The sequence below is a fragment of the Cajanus cajan genome, chromosome 2 (assembly GCF_000230855.2).
Source record: "Cajanus cajan strain Asha chromosome 2, NIPB_CcT2T_4, whole genome shotgun sequence".
Lineage (NCBI taxonomy): Eukaryota > Viridiplantae > Streptophyta > Magnoliopsida > Fabales > Fabaceae > Cajanus > Cajanus cajan.
Window position 1 is genome coordinate 73,113,212 of NC_138518.1, and position 18,125 is coordinate 73,131,336.

An 18,125-nucleotide genomic window follows, 5' to 3' on the forward strand; every position below is an offset into this window, starting at 1 on the left:
ATTTAATTTTAAAAAAAACCTATTTTATAATCTTATTTCATAGTTATATCTGAGATACATCATTTAAATCCTTGAAAGTGCATATTATTAATACTTTAATCCTTAAAAGCAAAAAAAATTATAAATAAGTCTTTTAAAACTTTAGTTATGTCTTTTAAGTCTAAAAATAATATTTTTTGTCATTTTAATTTCTAAAAATATATTAATATTATCATTTAAATCACATAATTTTTTGAAATTTAGATTACAATGAATAACATTTACACTTTCAGAAACTCCTTTTACATTTTTATACTTTCAGAAATTAAAATGTCAAAGACTTGAAAGTTATTTTAACCTCACATCTTTTATAAAAACTAAAAAGATAAAGATAATTTTTTAGAAAATTAAAAGAGATAAATTTAATAAATAAATAAATAAATATATATATATATATATATATATATATATATAATACTCTCAACTACATATTGATACAAAGTATTTATGTATTATGATGATTGAGTCTTTTCTTTAATCATATATTAATTTGAAATTCAATATTTTATTTTAAAAAAATTGAGTTTACTTTTACTTGAGCTAAAAACATATTACTATATAAATACTTGATGTGTCAATATTTAATATATTTATTTTACTTTACCATTACTATGTTAATCATAAATATAATAGGTGATTTTATCCTTTGTTAAACCTAGTGAGAGATTGAGCAAGTAGTGTCACTTCAAATTAAACTTTGTCATATTGAATCAAATTATGATTTATTAAGGTCGACATTGAGATATTAAAATAATGACTGGTTTTGTCATATATTCTAACCTCAGTGCGATTAATATACACTAAAAAAAATGAATCTTATTATGTAGCATGATACCACACACACATATATATATATGTTTGTTTTATGGAAAAATGATTTTTATTTTACGTTTTCAAAATAATTATAAATTAATTCAAACTAATTTACTATTTCAGAAATACTGTTTTTTTTCCTAAAAAAAGGAAATAAAAATAATTATTTTAACATTTTTATTATATTATTGGAAAATTTCTATTTAATAAAATCACGATTTTTTTTAAATCTGCTTTTTAAGGGAACAAACAAGATTTCATATTTTATTCTTATTTCAAGTTGAATACATCACCGTCTTAAATTTTTTTAATTAGGTTCAAGGACAAGGAATATAAAATTGATCATTTCCTCTTAATTTAGTTTTTTTTTCAAAAAGCTATCTGAAGTATTAAAGTTTATTTAATTCATTCATTCGTTGCCCGCATAATAAAGACGATGATTCGGATTCGGTGAGCTGTTTCTTGACGAAATGGTGAGAGATTAAAAGCACGATGCCAGCAGCCAAGAACCGTTTATTGTTAATTCTTGTTCACATGTGAACATTGTGACGTGCATTTTCTACACACCAACACGGAGAGATACGAATAATCTTCTATGTTATAAATTAAATTAATTTCTTATTTCATTGATTGGTATGAAGTGGTTGACTTTCTGGAACTCCATATCTATCCTCTTGTTGCCTTTGGCTTTCTTCTTCTATTCTCACACATACCCATCTTCTCCTTCCCTCATGGCTGAACAAACTTCCAAATCCATTTACGATTTCACTGTCAAGGTTCGCTTTTTTTTCCCCCCCTCTGCTTAGAAATTGTTTACTGCTCATAACCAATTGTTGTTTCTCTTTAATTACTTGAAAAGTTTGTGACTTGCTCGTGCCCAGTTGTGTTTGCACTCGAATTGCTTGATGGGGTGTGTGAAGATAATCTAGGAAATATCAATTAAGATTAAAATAGGGTACAATATATTTGCTAAATTATATTTAACAGCTTCTGATTTTTATTTTTTTTTTGTATTTCGATTTTCAAGGAGGTCAATGAAGCTTGCTGATATAATTTTCTTTTAAATTGATGTCTTTGTTGCATATTTGCTTCGGCTTCTGCTTAGGCCAATATTGCAATATTTGGATATATTTTCCCTCGTTATTTTATGATATTTATGGAAAATAACTTGAATTCGGGTTGTTCTTGTTGATTATTGGTTTATCTATGCCTACTTGTTCTGTCCCACCAAAATTTTTGGGATAAGGCTCGTTGATTTTGTTGATGCTGGTTTTATTGTAATTGCTTGAGTGGGTTTTACTTTAATAATTTATTTTTGTTTCTGGTGTGAACTGTAATTGCAGGACATCCGTGGAAATGATGTGAGTCTGAATGATTACAGCGGCAAGGTTCTACTGATTGTGAATGTTGCCTCACAATGGTAACATTGTTCGGTTCTATCTTCTTTCATTCAATTTCCTTTCATCTAGTAAATTTATCAGAGTTGTTAAATTTACGTATGTTATAGACTATAGGAAAGTGTTGTGTAGCTGTTAAGGTAAAGAAGACACATTCCTGGAGTTGAGACCATTTAGAATATATATTGTTTGATTTGTTGATAAAAGATTCTCTCTATTGCTGTGTTTGATGTTTGAGAAATGTCATAGCATTACTATGTAGAAAAGTATGATACTGCAATCTCTCTAACATGAAACAAGGATACTTATCAAGTTATCATATTCCATCTTTCGGTGAATCTTTTATTTAATATGGATTCCAAATAACATAGATGTTTGTTCAAAAAACTTGCTTACAGCTGGAAACAAAAAGCTATATATAAGATTGGACCTTCGCAGGAGAATTTAATTGTGAGCTAATCCCTACAGACATTGAAAAGCCCATAGATTTTAGGGCTACGACATTGACTTCTGGGTTGGATGATGCTAAACTACATTCTGTTTCTTATTAATAGAAAATATGGCTTAAGAAGACACAATATATATGGCATTAATATTATCAGAATCTGTATAACTAGTTTCTTGCATGATGTTTGTGGTGTTTTTCTTTTATATTTTATTTATTTATATATTATTAGATTATAAAATATAAGATCAGTATTAGTTGTGTTCTGGCTTTAAATGGATAAATTGAAAATTTGGGTTTTTGATAGAGCCCACCAACGTTGACGGGTTCATGTTTATATGATCCATTTAGTGGGATACGGTTTGGTGTTATTGTTTGTATTAGAATTATCTAATTACTGGACACTATTCTACCTCATTTTATTCTGTCTATAACTAATAATATTATAATTCATTGCTGCAGTGGTTTGACTCAGACAAATTACAAAGAATTGAATGAATTGTATGAGAAGTACAAGGATCAAGGTTTGTCACTTTACCTGGACAAATAAAAGAAAGAAATATATGTCAACTATATTTATGAGGTTGTGAATTTATAGCACTGAGACTTCTAGTTGTCTTCAGGATTTGAAATCTTGGCATTTCCATGCAACCAGTTTGCTGGACAGGAACCAGGAACCAATGAAGAAATTCAGGAAGTTGTTTGCACAAGGTTCAAAGCGGAATTTCCGATCTTTGATAAGGTGATTTCTACTAACCACATTGTAATTCACATGTGTTTCCTCATATTTTATTCGTAACTCTCTTCTTTGTTCCCTTCTGTGTACTATTCTATCTTGGTCTGGCATTGCTGCAAATTTTCCTGCATTGAAACTACTTATGCACGTGGAAGATTTTTTTGGATACTGTTCCGTGTGGCACTTAATATAGAAATCATCCTAAAATAATTCATTGTAGGTTGAAGTCAATGGGAAGAACGCAGCACCACTTTACAAGTTTTTAAAGGATCAGAAAGGGGGAATATTTGGAGATGGTATCAAGTGGAACTTCACAAAGTTCTTGGTAAACAAAGAAGGGAAGGTTGTGGATAGATATGCACCTACCACCTCACCTCTGAAAATCGAGGTTAGAAATATTATAGTGCTTATACATTTTAAGTTGGATTCCTATATTGGCATAAATGATATTTATCCTCTATAATAGCCTAAACAGAAACCCAACATTTAACTATAACTGAATTTCTCATATAAGTTTTATTTTTCCTCTTGCAGAAAGACATCCAGACTGCCTTGAAATCTTGAGTACTGAGAGTTGATTCTATAGAATATGTAATGTTGCAGAGGTTAGTTTTGCAATCATTAAGTTTTCGCCTCTTCGTTTCTTCTTGATGAGCATATGTGGGAGCTCAAATTATACTAGTTGTCTTGTAAATTATCTAACATTTCACCCCTCAAATTATACTAGAGTTCATTATTTCTGTTTAGACTTTAGAGGATTAGTCTTAAGATAACAACAACAACAAAAAGACTATTAAGTCTTAAGAAAGCTACATCAGCTTATATTTTGTTCTTTTGTGCAGGACACAGGCAATCTGTCCGGTGCTTTCGAAGGACAAGTAGCAGTATGTTATGCCCTGGAAAATTCTTAATATATCTCGTGTATTTGGATTGTTCAATAAGAGTATAAATTGATATTCTCACTCTGTAACCAAAACCATAAAATAATATATTTGGATGCATGTTTATGTTATTCTGCATGGCTTAATGTATATATCACTTATCCACGGACTACGTAATTGCCCTCTTAAATTTTTAGTTGGAAGTTTTCTGTGAGAGGGAAAATTATTTCTTTGGTGAAGACATTTCGCAAAACTGATAGTAAAGAAAAACCATCAAGTCACCTAAACGAAGGAAATTTTAATTTTCAGATAGGAACAGGTAATATTATACTTTCTGAGTTTATGCGTTGTTAGATCGCTGCTTAATGTTTTAGGGGTTCCTTTGCGTTAGAGGGGCTATAAATAAATGTTTATATCCCTAGTAAAAAATCGAGGTTCATAATTCTTTTTCCTGCTCTACATGTCATATCAACAAACATAATTTGGCTGGTGGAAATAGAACAAAATTTTAAATCCTTAGTTCTTTTTATAAATGATTGAACAATTTTTTAAATCCTTAGTTGTGTTTCTAAAACATTTTTTTTTTCCATTGAACGTAAATCCAACATTTTTTTCCGATCACTTTCACTTTCTTGAGACGTCGAAAGCACACGATTAAACGACAAAACTAACACACTATCATTGATTAGAGCAGATGAATAAGAATTTAAGTCTAATTTTCATTGTTATTATTATAATTTTTTATTGATAAAAAATTGTTCACTTTTTTGTTTAAACCTCATCTCTTATTTAGATATATCAAATCCAACTAATAAAAATACCGGATAATTTTCTTTCTTTCTATACCACTTCGCAATAATTGTATTAAGAATATATATTTTTTTTTGTAATAATTGTATCCTTAATAGCATTACTTATACAAATTAAAAACACAAGGAATACTATATAATTTCTAAAACCATTTTATTCTTATAGTTGTAGATTAACGAACAGGTGAATTACTCGCTTGACATAATATTATGATAGAGTTTTTTATCCATTAATATTATTATAAATTAGTTACTTCTTTTGAATCCTAAATATATGATTGTCTTCTAATAATAAGCAAAATTACTTCTTGTAATTGTGGTTTGTAAAAAAAAATCTTATAGTTATTTTCGTTTAAAGTTTTACACCTTGATCACTTCTTTTTTTATGGTAGTTTATATTGGAATCTATGTAGCAGTTAGTTTTTTACTGCGAAAAAAAAAAATGTTCTTTGATATTAATAAGGTGGAACGAATGAATAGTTTTATTCTAATTTTTTTACTAAAATTAATAACAAACTCCGGAATTTAAAAATAAATAGCAAAATATTTGTATTTAACTTTTTGATGAAATTTATTATTAATTAATACTTATTTTTAGATTTAATTTGATTTTTACATTAACCTTGATTCGAAACGATGCGTTTAAGGATGGCAATGGGTTTATCTCCTTCGTTTTCTTCCTCAGTCATCGTTGGCCAAGAACGCAGCATCAGCCTCCACTCTGGGTGAGCCCCCAGCAAGTTGGAAAGAAAAAAAATGCAAATTTGTGACACACAACTTTATTGTTGAGAACAGGACAACCTTTGCGTCTGCAAAATTCGATTTTTAAGGTTATTGCTTCCCGTCTTCTGATAACTCCCCAAATGGCTTCCACAATTTTCAGAAGCCTCCAAGTTCAACCCTTTCTGCTTTATCCAACAACATTACTGAGACGAAGAAATGGGGTTTTTCAGTTCACGACCAAAGCCACACAATCCCAAGCAGAAACCCAACAGAGACAACCACAGAGCAAGGTTTCAACAAGCACCCAGTCCAAGAAGCTTGACAAAATCCCAAAAGACTACGAAGCCATCATTGGCATTGAGACACATGTTCAGCTTTCCACTCTCACCAAAGCCTTTTGTGGCTGCCCTTACAGTTATGGGTCACCACCCAACAGCAGCATATGCCCCATTTGCATGGGTTTGCCTGGTGCTTTGCCTGTTCTCAACTCCAAGGTCATTGAGTTTGCTGTCAAGTTGGGACTTGCTCTCAATTGCAACTTGGCTTTCAACTCCAAGTTTGATAGGAAACAGTATTTCTACCCTGACCTTCCAAAAGGGTATCAGATTTCTCAGTTTGATGTGCCAATTGCCACTGCTGGCTTTCTTGATGTTGATATCCCTGTTGAGTTTGGTGGGGGCCACAAGAGGTTTGGCATCACAAGGGTTCACATGGAAGAGGATGCGGGGAAGCTCCTACATGCAGAAAATGGAAATTACTCACAGGTTGTTTTGTTTCTTTACCCTTATTTCAGCTTGCAAGTTGCAATCTTATATTGGTTCTGTTTGCATAAAACTTTTCTTATAGGAAAATAAAATAAAATGGTAAGGTGAATTAAGCTTCTTCTATGAGTTAAAAATTAGTTTGTGCAGGAGGTTAAATAAGAGAGCTTTTACAAATTAGCTAGCTGATTTTAACTTAGAGAAATTTAATTTATTTTACCTTCTTATTTTCTTCACTTATAAATGCTTATTGAGAGATGTTTATCCAAATAGGATGTTACTATGTTTTCTTATTTGTTTTATATCCAAGTTTCAGGCCCCCTTTCACATTGTGGTCTGTGGTCCATTGACAGACTGCATTTGTTCATATGATATAAGCATTATGTTTATTTGAGCTATTCTTTGTACTGGATCAGTTTTCACTTTTCACTTTTCACATATTTCTTTGATGAATAATTCATATTTTGAAACCCATAAAATGGTCTGTTCCATCCACTGACTAATTACCAAAGGCTAAAATTTTTTATATATGATATAAGCATGTTAAAGTTTGTGGTCTTTCATGATAGGTTGATCTAAATAGAGCAGGGGTACCTTTGCTTGAGATAGTTTCTGAGCCTGATATGAGAAACGGTATTGAAGCAGCAGAATATGCAGCAGAATTACAGAGGTTGGTGCGGTATTTGGGAGTGAGCAATGGCAATATGCAAGAAGGTTCTCTTCGTTGTGATGTAAATGTATCAATACGACCCATTGGGCAATCAAAGTTTGGGACAAAGGTATCTAACTGAAATTTTTTTTCTACAAAAATATCAAAGGCTTTTAAAACGCCTATTATTGGACTTTTGCACCTAAATTGTTTGAAGCTTGTTAAAATTGCATGGATACTTGTCAATGTTATCCCTACTATAATTAGTCATTATAATGAGAGAAACTCTGTTCTGGCTGAATTTTCTCTTTGCAATAATGAGGTTGGAAGATATTAAGAATATAAATTAAAGTTAATCTTATTGCCCATTTGCCATACAAAGAAAACATTTTTTCAACAAGACAGAAACTCAGAATGAGTTGTTGGATATCAATTCATGATCAGTTCTGTTTTCACCAAAGCATAACTTACATGAGCATGATAATCATTATATTTTGGGTAATGGTAAATTGTCCTCCCCTCTCTTGAGAGATGCTCAAATTATACTACCCTTACCCTCTCCACTATTTTTAAAATTTACATTTCCGTCCCCTAAGAGATGGAGTGTCCTACACTTCCATTTTAATATAAATGACAGTGGTGAGCAACTATGAACAAGCCTTCCATGGGTATATTTCCTCTCAAGGAGGAGAGTGTAATTTACATGCATCTGTGTTTTGATGTCTTGCGAAATAGAAGTATTTGTAAGCAAAAAAAATGAAATGTGAAATTTTGGGTGTTGCTTACCTTGATAGCATGACATTTTTCTCAATAAATGTGTGCTTTTTCTTTATTCAATTGCTACAAGCAGATCTTTTTGGATGAGAAAATTGACTTGTCTTTGCAGAAATATTATTGCCATATTCTATAAAAGTTGGCTTGGCCCTTGCCTTTGCAGAATTGAAGTGCCACAGAGTGATATTACTCTTTCTTTTTTGTTGTAATGAAGTATGAACAAAAACAATATATTACTGATTAGCAGCTAATATGATCAATTGTTACTGGCAGGTTGAAATAAAAAATTTGAACTCATTTTCATCAGTGGGCAGAGCTATTGATTTTGAAATTTCAAGGCAGGTGCAACTCCATAGTCAAGGCCAGGAAGATCAGATAGTACAAGAAACTCGTTTATGGGAAGAAGGCTCTCAGGCTAGTGCTATATTGTGATCTTGTACTTTTCTTTCTAGTGTAGTGTAGCAAGTGCAAGATTGCATTTTCATTTTTATCTCTTTAGTTCAGACTTGTATTTTTAAATAACTTCTGTTATTCTGTTTAGAGAACAATTACGATGAGAAAAAAAGAAGGGCTTGCTGATTACCGATATTTTCCAGAACCAGACCTTCCAGCAGTAATCCTTTCTCAAGAATATGTTGATGGTATAAAAAATTCTTTACCAGAGCTTCCAGAAATTAAGCGGAGAAGATATGAGCAGATGGGCTTAAGCATGCAAGATGTTCTTTTCCTGGCTAATGATAAGAATGTGAGTTTTCTGTTTTGTACTGACGGAAAATAGGTGAACTTAATAAAACAGTGTACTAAAGATTAGGATAGAAATATTATTTGAAAAGAAATAGATAAGTAAATACTATCTACTAGATTTCCTATATCCCACTATTGTATTTTTATTGTTAGGAAATGTTTTTAAGATTTGTCAGCACCAAAGAAATATCATATAGGCCCATGCAAAATTCCAAGTGTGATAATGTTATATAAATATAAATAGGAAAAGAATGTTAGTCAGATAAACTTTTAGATATTGTTATAATAGTAAACGGCTTTCTATTTTGACATAATCTCTTAATCAAGTCCAAACATAGTTAGGATTAACAGATTGAAATCCCCCCGACTTAAGAAGACTTGGGATGTGTTTGGATAAACAACATAGTTAAGTACTTATTCAATAAATTCTTACCATGTGATGTGAGACTCTCATAATTTATTTTCGGCTTCTTTCAATAAATTTCAAGGTCAAACTTATGATAGCCCTAATAAAATCCATTGATGCTCTTCAAAACACCTGCTCAATCCAGTACAGTACACATTAGAAAGCTAAATAGTAGATGCCATAAAGTTTATTAGCACAAATGGTCTAATCAGATTTTTATTTTCTGAATTGATGTATTTTAGATTGCAGAATTTTTTGAAGCAACTCTGGCAAAAGGTGCTGATCCAAAGCTGGTTGCTAACTGGATAATGAGTGATATTGCTGCCTTCATGAAAAATGAAAAGCTGACCATAAATGAGATAAAGCTTACACCTGAAGAGTTGTCTGAGTTAATAGCTTCCATTAAAGGTGGAACCATTAGTGGCAAGATTGGGAAGGAGGTATGGTTTACTTTGGTACTAATAGTGGGGCATAGTTAGGGTCTAAACTTCCCTGACTCTCACTCATGATTTTGAACCATTAAGCTGCAGTCAGAAGTTATACATTGGGATGTTAGTTGTGTTAGTGTATTTTAACTATGGACCAATCCAAGTGTGGGCATTCATTTATAAAATATGTTGCCTGTTAGAAACATATACTATTTTGTCTAGGTATAGTATACCATGTAGATATAGTAATTAGGAAAATTGGATCTTTTGTATTTATTCCACTCATTTTGTAACCATACCATCAAGTTTGTTATATAGTTGCAAGATCCAGTTACCAGCATATGCTTCTCTTTGTTCTCTCAACAGTTTCACTTATTTTTATGCTTCATCCTGTATGCTAGTTAGACTTTGGATACGACTGCCGTGTTTGATGAGGCTTTTATAAAGGAGTTGGGTCCATGTGTAGTGTCCGCATCTTCTATTTGTCCCAATGAATTGGAAAAGAAGAAAAAACAATCATGCAGTTGTGGCTAAATTATATAATTTTGGACATATGTTGCATTATATATTTTCACAATTTGTTCATGTTTTTGCAGATACTATTTGAGTTATTAGCCAAGGGTGGAACTGTTAAGGAAATTATAGAAAAAAAGGACTTGGTTCAGGTAACTTGTAGGATTAACCATTAACTGAAATTTTTAACGTAATGTGAGTCAGAATTCAGCAAGGCACAACATAATTCTTTGATATCGAAGCATAAAGTTTTTAGGTTATGATTTTCAATGCAAATTTAACAACTACACTGAATTATTTTTAGTTTGTGATTTTTGAGTTGTTATTAATTGAGTTTTAAAAAAATTTAAAAAAATTCTTGAGTTGGTTTGAACATTTTAATGTGAAACCTCTTCTTTGAGACTGTACCTTGGGCATTATTTGTTTATGCTTGAGAAAAAGAAAATGTATTAATGGGCTTGTGCCTTTGGAATTGACAGATAGTAGATCCTGTTGAGATTGAAACAATGGTGGACAAAGTGATTGCAGAGAATCCAAAACAGCTAGAGCAGTATCGTGGAGGCAAAACTAAACTACAAGGTTTTTTTGCTGGCCAGGTATGAACATGTAGAGATGGAAGGAATTTTTATGTTTTTTCCCTCTATATATCTTGGTATCATATAGGTTTGTCCAAATGCAGGTAATGAAATTATCTAAAGGCAAGGCAAATCCAGGTCTCCTTAACAAGATCCTCTTGGAGAAATTGAATTCAAAGAGTTGATGCTAATAGATTGTTATCTACTTCCTAATCATGTGCATAGCATGACTTCCAATTCGATGCTTGGCTTCTTGCTTGGTTCATCCTTGATAAAATGTTATCCAGTCAATAGACAAATTGCAAATGAAAAGATGTGAGGCTGTTGTGTTGCTCATTGCTGAGGAAAGTGATTGATTCTATTGGCTAAACATATAGCTTGATTTTTTGAAATAAACCTTGTACATTTTGAATTCTAGGTTCCAAAGGATTTCTGCTTCAACTGTTGAGACTGCAGTGCTCTTCTATTTTCTTCTTTAGGGGACGTAAGATTATATTTTCAAAGCATGTAATTTATATTTATGTTTTCACTTAAGTCATGGCTTAAAAGTTTCTTTATACATCTCATGTATTTGGATTTTGTAACGAGTATATTTGGTGTTCCTTCTCTTACCAAACAATAACGATAACACAAATGTATTTACATTTATGGCTTAAAACTCATGGCTGCATGTATTTACACAAATGTATTATCTACTATCCATAGATTGATTGGTAATGTTCTGTACGATCTAGATTGGTTTGTGTATTACAAATATACGTGGATTTGATTAGATTAAGAAAACTTATTATTATTATTATTATTATTTTATATTGACACTTATATATTACAAACAAACAGATATTTATGATATTTTTTATCTAATCCAATTTTTTATTTATTATATTTATTTATAAATTAAATTTTAATATTTTAAAATAGTGATTAAAAATAATCTTGTATTACAATATGAATTATTTATCTTAAATATAATTTATAATGAAACAATATATCAAATAATTTTTAAACTTTTTAAAAATTTATAAATTTGATTTATACATTAAATTTTTTTTAATTCAATGTTAATTTATTGAAATTTGATATAAAAATGAGTTCTTGAATAAAGTAAGTTTAAATAGATTTACTTCACTTTATATATATATACTTACTTCAAAAGTAAGTTTATCTAAATTTATTTATAAATTTTAAAAAATTTGAAAATTAATTAATATTTTATTTTATTAATTCAAATTAATAGGTAATTATAAAAATATTTTATACGTTAATTTAAATTAATGAAATAAAGTATCAAATAATTTTTAAATTTTGTAAAAATTTACAAACTTAATCAATGCATTAAAAAAATTTAATTTAATATTTTGTTTGTTAAAATTTGATGAATGAAAATTATTAAATAGAATAAGTCTAAATAGACTTATTCTTAAAGTAAGTGCAACCCTCCTGATATTATATATAATATATATGTTATTGTATCACTATGCACAAAGTGATTCTAACTAGATTAGTATCACTCCTTACATCAATCATCTTCAACATATCTAGATTACTGTATAAAAAGGAAAAAAAAATACAAGTAGTGATGGAATTGAACCAAAACCTACTAAGAAAACCTATAATGTGAAAGACTATATCTGTCCCTAGAATAAGTATAAACAATATAAGTGAGGACAAAATTTCACCAATAAAAACCCTAATTACGAATGTCATAACCAACTAAACTATCAGCACAATCATTGTCTCCTCTATAAATGTTAAAAAACCCAAATTTCATTTTTTTACAATGTCTAACATATTTAACCATATGTTCCTTAACCACCACGATACTATAGAAGAATTACAAAAAGACCTGACTATAAGGACAAAATCTATTTCAAGTCAAATTGAATTACAACCATGATCTAGAGCAATATAAAGAGCATGAATAACAAACCATAATTTTTGCTTCAAAAGTAGAGTTAACATCTAATGACTTGGCATAACAACTCAACAAAACAACTTTACAACCTTTGAAAATAGCACCACAAGCAAAAGTAGAGTTGTGTTTCATGTAGCCTCCATCAGAGTTGCACTTAATCCATCCCTAATCAAAAGGAATCTAGTTGACTTTAAGTATACTATCCAACTTTCTTGACCTGCAAGCAATCACAAAAGCTTTTAGTGCTTTAAATTCAATAACATCATATTTCATGGAATAAGTTTCAAGTAAGCCACAAGTATTAATATACGTGAAAATTTTGTTTTTGATACGATGGTAATGTGTAATTTTATTGTTGAACTTTGTATGATTTCTGTTGTGTCATATTTAAACAATTATGAAGGTTATAATAGTTAAAAAAACAACACCGACCAATTTGCTCCATGGTCTATTGAGGATCTCTAGAATATTATTCATGAACTAAGGTCTTTGAGAAGTTAAATTTAAGAAACTTAATTCTCAAAGAAATCTTATATATTATCTTCTTCAAGATCAAATGAGTCTTTAGCCAGATATCCTTACAATTTATCTAATTTCACTTAAGTACAATGTTATATAAACCCATTTTAAAAATGTATTAAAAATTGTTTCAAAACTATTAACAATAAGATTTGAAAATTAAAAACTAAAAACTTAGCATTACCATATTGTTAGTCAAAACTAGAAATATTACATTATTTTTAAAATTTAATAAATTAAATTAAACATTTTAATAATAAAGTGATCAAATTGAACTAATTAATACATCATTTAAAAAAAAATTAAGTAATTAAATTAAATATTTTAATAATCAATACTAAAGTAAACCAATTAAAGAAGGATTAGTTTTGCTATTTTATTTTATATACTATTAAGAGTAAATAAACGCATTTGTATATAACTATTAATGTGATTAATATTAAGTTATTATAACCTCTTGTAATATAAAAATAAACACCGATAGATATTATAGTAACCTCGTGATAGTATTAACTGCTCGTAACACAAAATTAACCAAAGTTAGATGTTAATCAAGTAATAATATATCGTATATAATTACATTTTTTTTTTTAGTAACCAACGATAGTCCTTGTGATAATATTAACTATTTCCCATTATTAAATATTTAAATAACCTCATGACATTAATAATTAACATTCATAATTATATATAATTTTATTTATTTATTTTTAACCATTTTGAAAATAATTTTAATTTTTATATACTTAATGTTAACTAACCAAAATTCATGTCGACAGCAGGTGAACAAAACTCCATGGAGGGTTTTTTTTTTTAGGGTTTAGGGATTAGTTATTATATTTATTCATATTAATAGATGTCTATTTAATATTAATTGATTTAAAAAGTTATATTATGCTTAATAAAAGTAGATAATAAATTGTTGAATGGTTAATTTTAGCCGACAGTCGAAAGTTATTACTTTAACTTTATATATTAAAAATATTTTAAAAAATTAAGTATTGAATTAATTCTTAAATATAAAAAATATTCAAATAAAGAATCTGCAATATCACGTGGATCAAACTTGCCAACTATAACCGTTAGAGTTAGTCCAGTGGTTGGATGAGGAGGGATTGTAGTAGTTAGAAGCATGAAGATCTAGGTTCAATTCTCATAGCGATCATCTTTGTAATCTTTCAAATCTTAAAAAAAAATAAAAAAAACTTGCCAACTATAAAGTAACTAAGGGTGAGCATGAACCGGTTCATCCTACTAATTCAGTACCGTTTAACGTATTAGATTTCATGTATTCTGATGATAAGTTTAAGTTAGGTTTATGGTAAATTCTTGGTCTTCTGAATCTGTTTAATGTCTTACATTTTATTAAAATGAAAAAATTACTGAATATTTATATATTTTAAATAAAACGTGAGTTTTTCTTTTATTTAGTCACAATCATATATATATATATATATATATATATATATATTATAATACAATTATAATTATTATTTAAAACCATTAAAATATTATCTTTTAATTTTAATAAGATATATTAAATATTTTCACAAAGTTATTTAAAAATTATTAATTCAATTCAAACTAGCGAGAAGTCACCAGTTATTTATTTGCCACAAAACTAAAAGTACCAAAATAATGAAACAAATAGAAAACTGAAAGATCCTTGCCACAAAAATGAAGTTAGTATGTGCGCGGAAATCAAACAATGTAGAAATAAAAAAGAAGAGAAATTAAAAAAAAAAAATGAAGTATTCAAAATCTGTGAATACTAGTACTTGATACAGGGTCATAAATCATAATCGGACTTCAGTCGAACCAACAAATAATAAATACTTTCTCGATGAAGAAGAAATATTTCAATCAGCTGCAAACAAACAAAACTTCAGATTTAGACCAAGTCATTCATAACTCATAAATTTCAGCAGAAATGGTATCGAAGATCAAAAATAAAGACACTCAGTTCCAGCCAATGCCTTGTACATTTGGAATAAAATAGTGTATACCAAAGTTATCTGTCAAATTACTAGCTAGCATGTTGAATACCTATGCTGGATAGTTGTAACCAAAAATATAAAATGTGCAGAATATAATGTACCCAAAAAAATCCAGAAAGATGAATTAGATCAATCATTTTTTTATGTCTGCGGGCACCACATAGAAAATCCCTTGCAATAAACCCCAAAACATATTCAATGAACTGTTTAAGCAAACTATTCACAAAATCATAAAACACAATACTGCCAAAAGGAGTTAAGAAGTTACCTCTTAATTTGGTTCTTCCTCCTTTGTTGTGTTGTCATCAACAATAATATCTTTGGAGAAATTTGGGTTTCTAGAACCGCTTGCAAATGATGTATCTTCTAGTGACCTAGGTGGGATGCTGGTATTCTCTTGATAAATTAAGTCAGCAGATGTTGAACCATAGGGAACTAGTGCATCTGAGCCTGGTGCAGGAAAAGATCTTACAGCACCACTTGTGAAACCTGAGTTGTTTCCACCTTGTATTTGAGAAACACCAAGTGAATTAATAGGTTGAGTTGATAGTAGACCATAACTAATATTCTGGGTGACAAAAGATGGATTTCCAGAAATCATCAAGCTAGATGGCTGAGGACTTATTTGAAGATGCATCATTGACTGCTGCCTTTGCTGCTGCTGCAATGTATCCATCAACACATTGCTTCTCTGAATACCCATTTGGGGCCACACTCCTCCATATATAGATGGATCTATGATTGGCTGAGGGAAATTATTGGCAATGGAAATGTTAGAAGGATGACCTTGTTCTGGATGGGAATGGTTAAGCAGTTGTATACTTGGGGTAGGAGCCGGATTAAGGGTTGGCAGTGTATTAAACGAAGCTTGGCTAGGAGCAGAATTAAGGGTTGCCAGTGTGTTATAGGCAACATGGCTAGGAGCACCCAAAGATTCCACTCTTGAACTAGATTCTGTAGTCCCTTGAATGAACGCCATCTCATTCTGTTGTGTTGCTTCATTTGACGAACTCTTAATATAATGCCTATATTTCTGCCAATCACATGGTAATAGTGTTAATTACTTAAAACAATAATATTAATCACTGTTAGGAACAATAAAAGGCAAATCCCTTGGTTTAGTTGGATTGATAAAAGTTTGACGCTAAACACCTATATTTCATCTAAGTTTTTACATGACAGCAACTGCTGCTTTCAAATTCTCTACCTTATTGGGTTTATTTATAAAAAAATGTATCTTCTCATAACCAAGTCCAATTATGAAAAATCAAATGCACATGGAAACAGAAAATAACCTGCAAATGACTAGCAATATTCTCTCTTGTCAAACCAGGGATATTCATCACTTCAAGAATTTTCTTTGGCACAGCCTCTGAAAAATAATTAAAAGAATCAGACTATGCCTTATACAAGGATCACAAAACCAGCAAAGAAACTCAGTCACTAAATGAACAGAGAAAAAAAATGATAAAGAAACATACTGTCATCCCCAATTTGCTTCACTGCCTTGACAAAGTCACGATGCAGATTTGGTGTCCAGATTACACGTGGCCTTTTTGCTGGAGGTTGATGAGAATTATCTGATTCATCAACCTCGTCGGGTTCTCTTGAACTGCTAGCGACTCCTCCTGTTACATCATTATCAGTAGAAGAACCAAACTCAGAATTATCTTTGTCCCGTTTTCTGCTATCATCATCTTCCAATCTGCCAAAATTGTTTTCAGTCAAGACTTTCCTAGCTGCATGTGTCCAGATGTTCTTCAACTGGTTCTCTTGCAAAGGCTTAATCCAATAATCACACGCCCCATTTGCAACGGCCTTCATTATTGAACTCTTAGCATCATCAGCAGACATCACTGCACATTGCACTTGATAAGTGAATCAAGTTTAAAACCTATCTATACACACAATAATTTAAAGAACAAGTTTAATTACACACCGATAACAGGAATATCCTTCTTGACATGCTGAAGGAATTCATGGCCATCCATGTCTGGCATGTGAAGCTCCATAAGTATCACATCAACGGAACCACTGCTTTCCCTCACAAGATTCAAAGCAAACAGAGATTCAGTGCATATGATAACTGCACACAACATAGAAACTATATCATTAACCAAAAAAGATTAAATCTTTGTCCAAGAAATAGTGAACAATTAAATATGATGTATGTATCTAACTTTGATATTGGAGTCCAACGCAGATTTGCTTAATGAACTCAAGAACTGTGGGGTCAGTATCAATTGCAAGGACCCTAAGACTAGCTGAGAATTGAGAAGCCTCAGAGGGGATTTCGGCCATTGCTCAGTGTGTGAATAAACTCGTTCGGCAAATACTTGTGAGACAAGTTGGAGAAGGTATGCAAGTGAAAGAAATTGGAGATTGTGGTTTGTTATGCATTGGTGGTTAATTTTGATTCGTGTTTCAAATTCAAATGCACCCTAATTTAAATGATTTAGGATAAACAGAAAAAATCTAACAGAGATTGACCCTATCTTTTCACATTCACACTTCTTTATCCTGCATTCTCATTTACAACATGATACAGGCTTATATCAACCAACAATAGAGGCTGGGAGGGAAAAAAAAACTAACCGTTACTTAGTTTGTTAATATCAGAAAATAAAGGGTAAAAGTATTATCATAAAATTAATATTTAATTAATTTTAAAAAAATACTTAAACTAGTCAATAATTCTTTTAGTGAAACTGACACTCAAAATAAAATAAAATAAAATATTAATTCATTGGGAGAAAAAATCAAGAAAACAATAAAATAATCACAAAATAAGCGATAATTAACCCCAAGCGTGTGGTTCAGCGGTAGGGGTTGATCCACGCTTAAGCAAAGTTAGGGGTTCGAATCCTGCCTTGTATATGTAGCCGCGTTAAATCTTGGGGGCAGCTATCCCACCCTTTGAGGTGCCTCCAACCTAGCGAGGAGATTAGTCACTGCTGTCGGTGGTGGAAACTCCAGGGACGAACCAAAAAAAAAAAAAAAA

The 18,125-nt window shown here is 30.6% G+C and overlaps 3 protein-coding genes across 5 annotated transcripts; 2 read left to right on the forward strand and 1 right to left on the reverse strand.

Moving 5' to 3' along the window:
• The first annotated feature begins 1,298 nt into the window (after positions 1 to 1,298).
• On the forward strand, positions 1,299 to 4,442 carry LOC109804450 (putative glutathione peroxidase 2). The gene is made up of 7 exons (XM_020366277.3): positions 1,299 to 1,628; positions 2,196 to 2,272; positions 3,157 to 3,218; positions 3,318 to 3,436; positions 3,651 to 3,818; positions 3,965 to 4,035; positions 4,273 to 4,442. The coding sequence occupies exons 1-6, from the start codon at positions 1,488 to 1,490 to the stop codon at positions 3,992 to 3,994; spliced, it is 597 nt and encodes a 198-aa protein (XP_020221866.1). The 5' UTR covers positions 1,299 to 1,487; the 3' UTR covers positions 3,995 to 4,035; positions 4,273 to 4,442.
• A 1,347-nt stretch (positions 4,443 to 5,789) lies between these two features.
• GATB (GLU-ADT subunit B) lies at positions 5,790 to 11,295 on the forward strand. The gene is made up of 8 exons (XM_020366060.3): positions 5,790 to 6,607; positions 7,174 to 7,383; positions 8,301 to 8,441; positions 8,569 to 8,772; positions 9,420 to 9,617; positions 10,202 to 10,270; positions 10,598 to 10,714; positions 10,798 to 11,295. Exons 1-8 carry the CDS (start codon positions 5,984 to 5,986, stop codon positions 10,876 to 10,878), a joined length of 1,644 nt encoding a protein of 547 aa, XP_020221649.1. The 5' UTR covers positions 5,790 to 5,983; the 3' UTR covers positions 10,879 to 11,295.
• A 3,471-nt stretch (positions 11,296 to 14,766) lies between these two features.
• Positions 14,767 to 17,650, reverse strand: LOC109803336 (two-component response regulator ARR14). 3 transcript variants are annotated; one of them, XM_083068978.1, is made up of 6 exons: positions 17,305 to 17,650; positions 17,064 to 17,228; positions 16,606 to 16,980; positions 16,420 to 16,496; positions 15,393 to 16,157; positions 14,767 to 14,994 (listed from the first exon to the last, which is right to left on the reverse strand). In XM_083068978.1, exons 1-5 carry the CDS (start codon positions 17,423 to 17,425, stop codon positions 15,396 to 15,398), a joined length of 1,500 nt encoding a protein of 499 aa, XP_082925104.1. In that variant the 5' UTR covers positions 17,426 to 17,650; the 3' UTR covers positions 14,767 to 14,994; positions 15,393 to 15,395. The 3 variants fall into 3 exon arrangements, with proteins under 3 accessions (XP_082925104.1, XP_082925106.1, XP_029128173.2); XM_083068980.1 differs by having other exon boundaries at positions 17,064 to 17,210; positions 17,305 to 17,649; XM_029272340.2 differs by having other exon boundaries at positions 17,064 to 17,158; positions 17,305 to 17,435.
• Between the last annotated feature and the right edge of the window lie 475 nt (positions 17,651 to 18,125).

Bases quoted from the DNA above. Each gene is read 5' to 3' on its own strand.
- LOC109804450 (XM_020366277.3), top strand. From the start codon at position 1,488: ATGAAGTGGTTGACTTTCTGGAACTCCATATCTATCCTCTTGTTGCCT. The intron at 2,273-3,156 runs GTAACATTGTTC...TCATTGCTGCAG, and splicing joins GTGAATGTTGCCTCACAATG to TGGTTTGACTCAGACAAATT. The intron at 3,819-3,964 runs GTTAGAAATATT...TTCCTCTTGCAG, and splicing joins CCTCACCTCTGAAAATCGAG to AAAGACATCCAGACTGCCTT.
- GATB (XM_020366060.3), top strand. From the start codon at position 5,984: ATGGCTTCCACAATTTTCAGAAGCCTCCAAGTTCAACCCTTTCTGCTT. The intron at 7,384-8,300 runs GTATCTAACTGA...TGTTACTGGCAG, and splicing joins AATCAAAGTTTGGGACAAAG to GTTGAAATAAAAAATTTGAA. The intron at 10,271-10,597 runs GTAACTTGTAGG...TGGAATTGACAG, and splicing joins AAAAAAAGGACTTGGTTCAG to ATAGTAGATCCTGTTGAGAT.
- LOC109803336 (XM_083068978.1), bottom strand. From the start codon at position 17,425: ATGGCCGAAATCCCCTCTGAGGCTTCTCAATTCTCAGCTAGTCTTAGG. The intron at 16,497-16,605 runs GTATGTTTCTTT...ATTATTTTTCAG, and splicing joins GAAGCAAATTGGGGATGACA to AGGCTGTGCCAAAGAAAATT. The intron at 16,158-16,419 runs GTTATTTTCTGT...TGTGATTGGCAG, and splicing joins ATATTGCTAGTCATTTGCAG to AAATATAGGCATTATATTAA.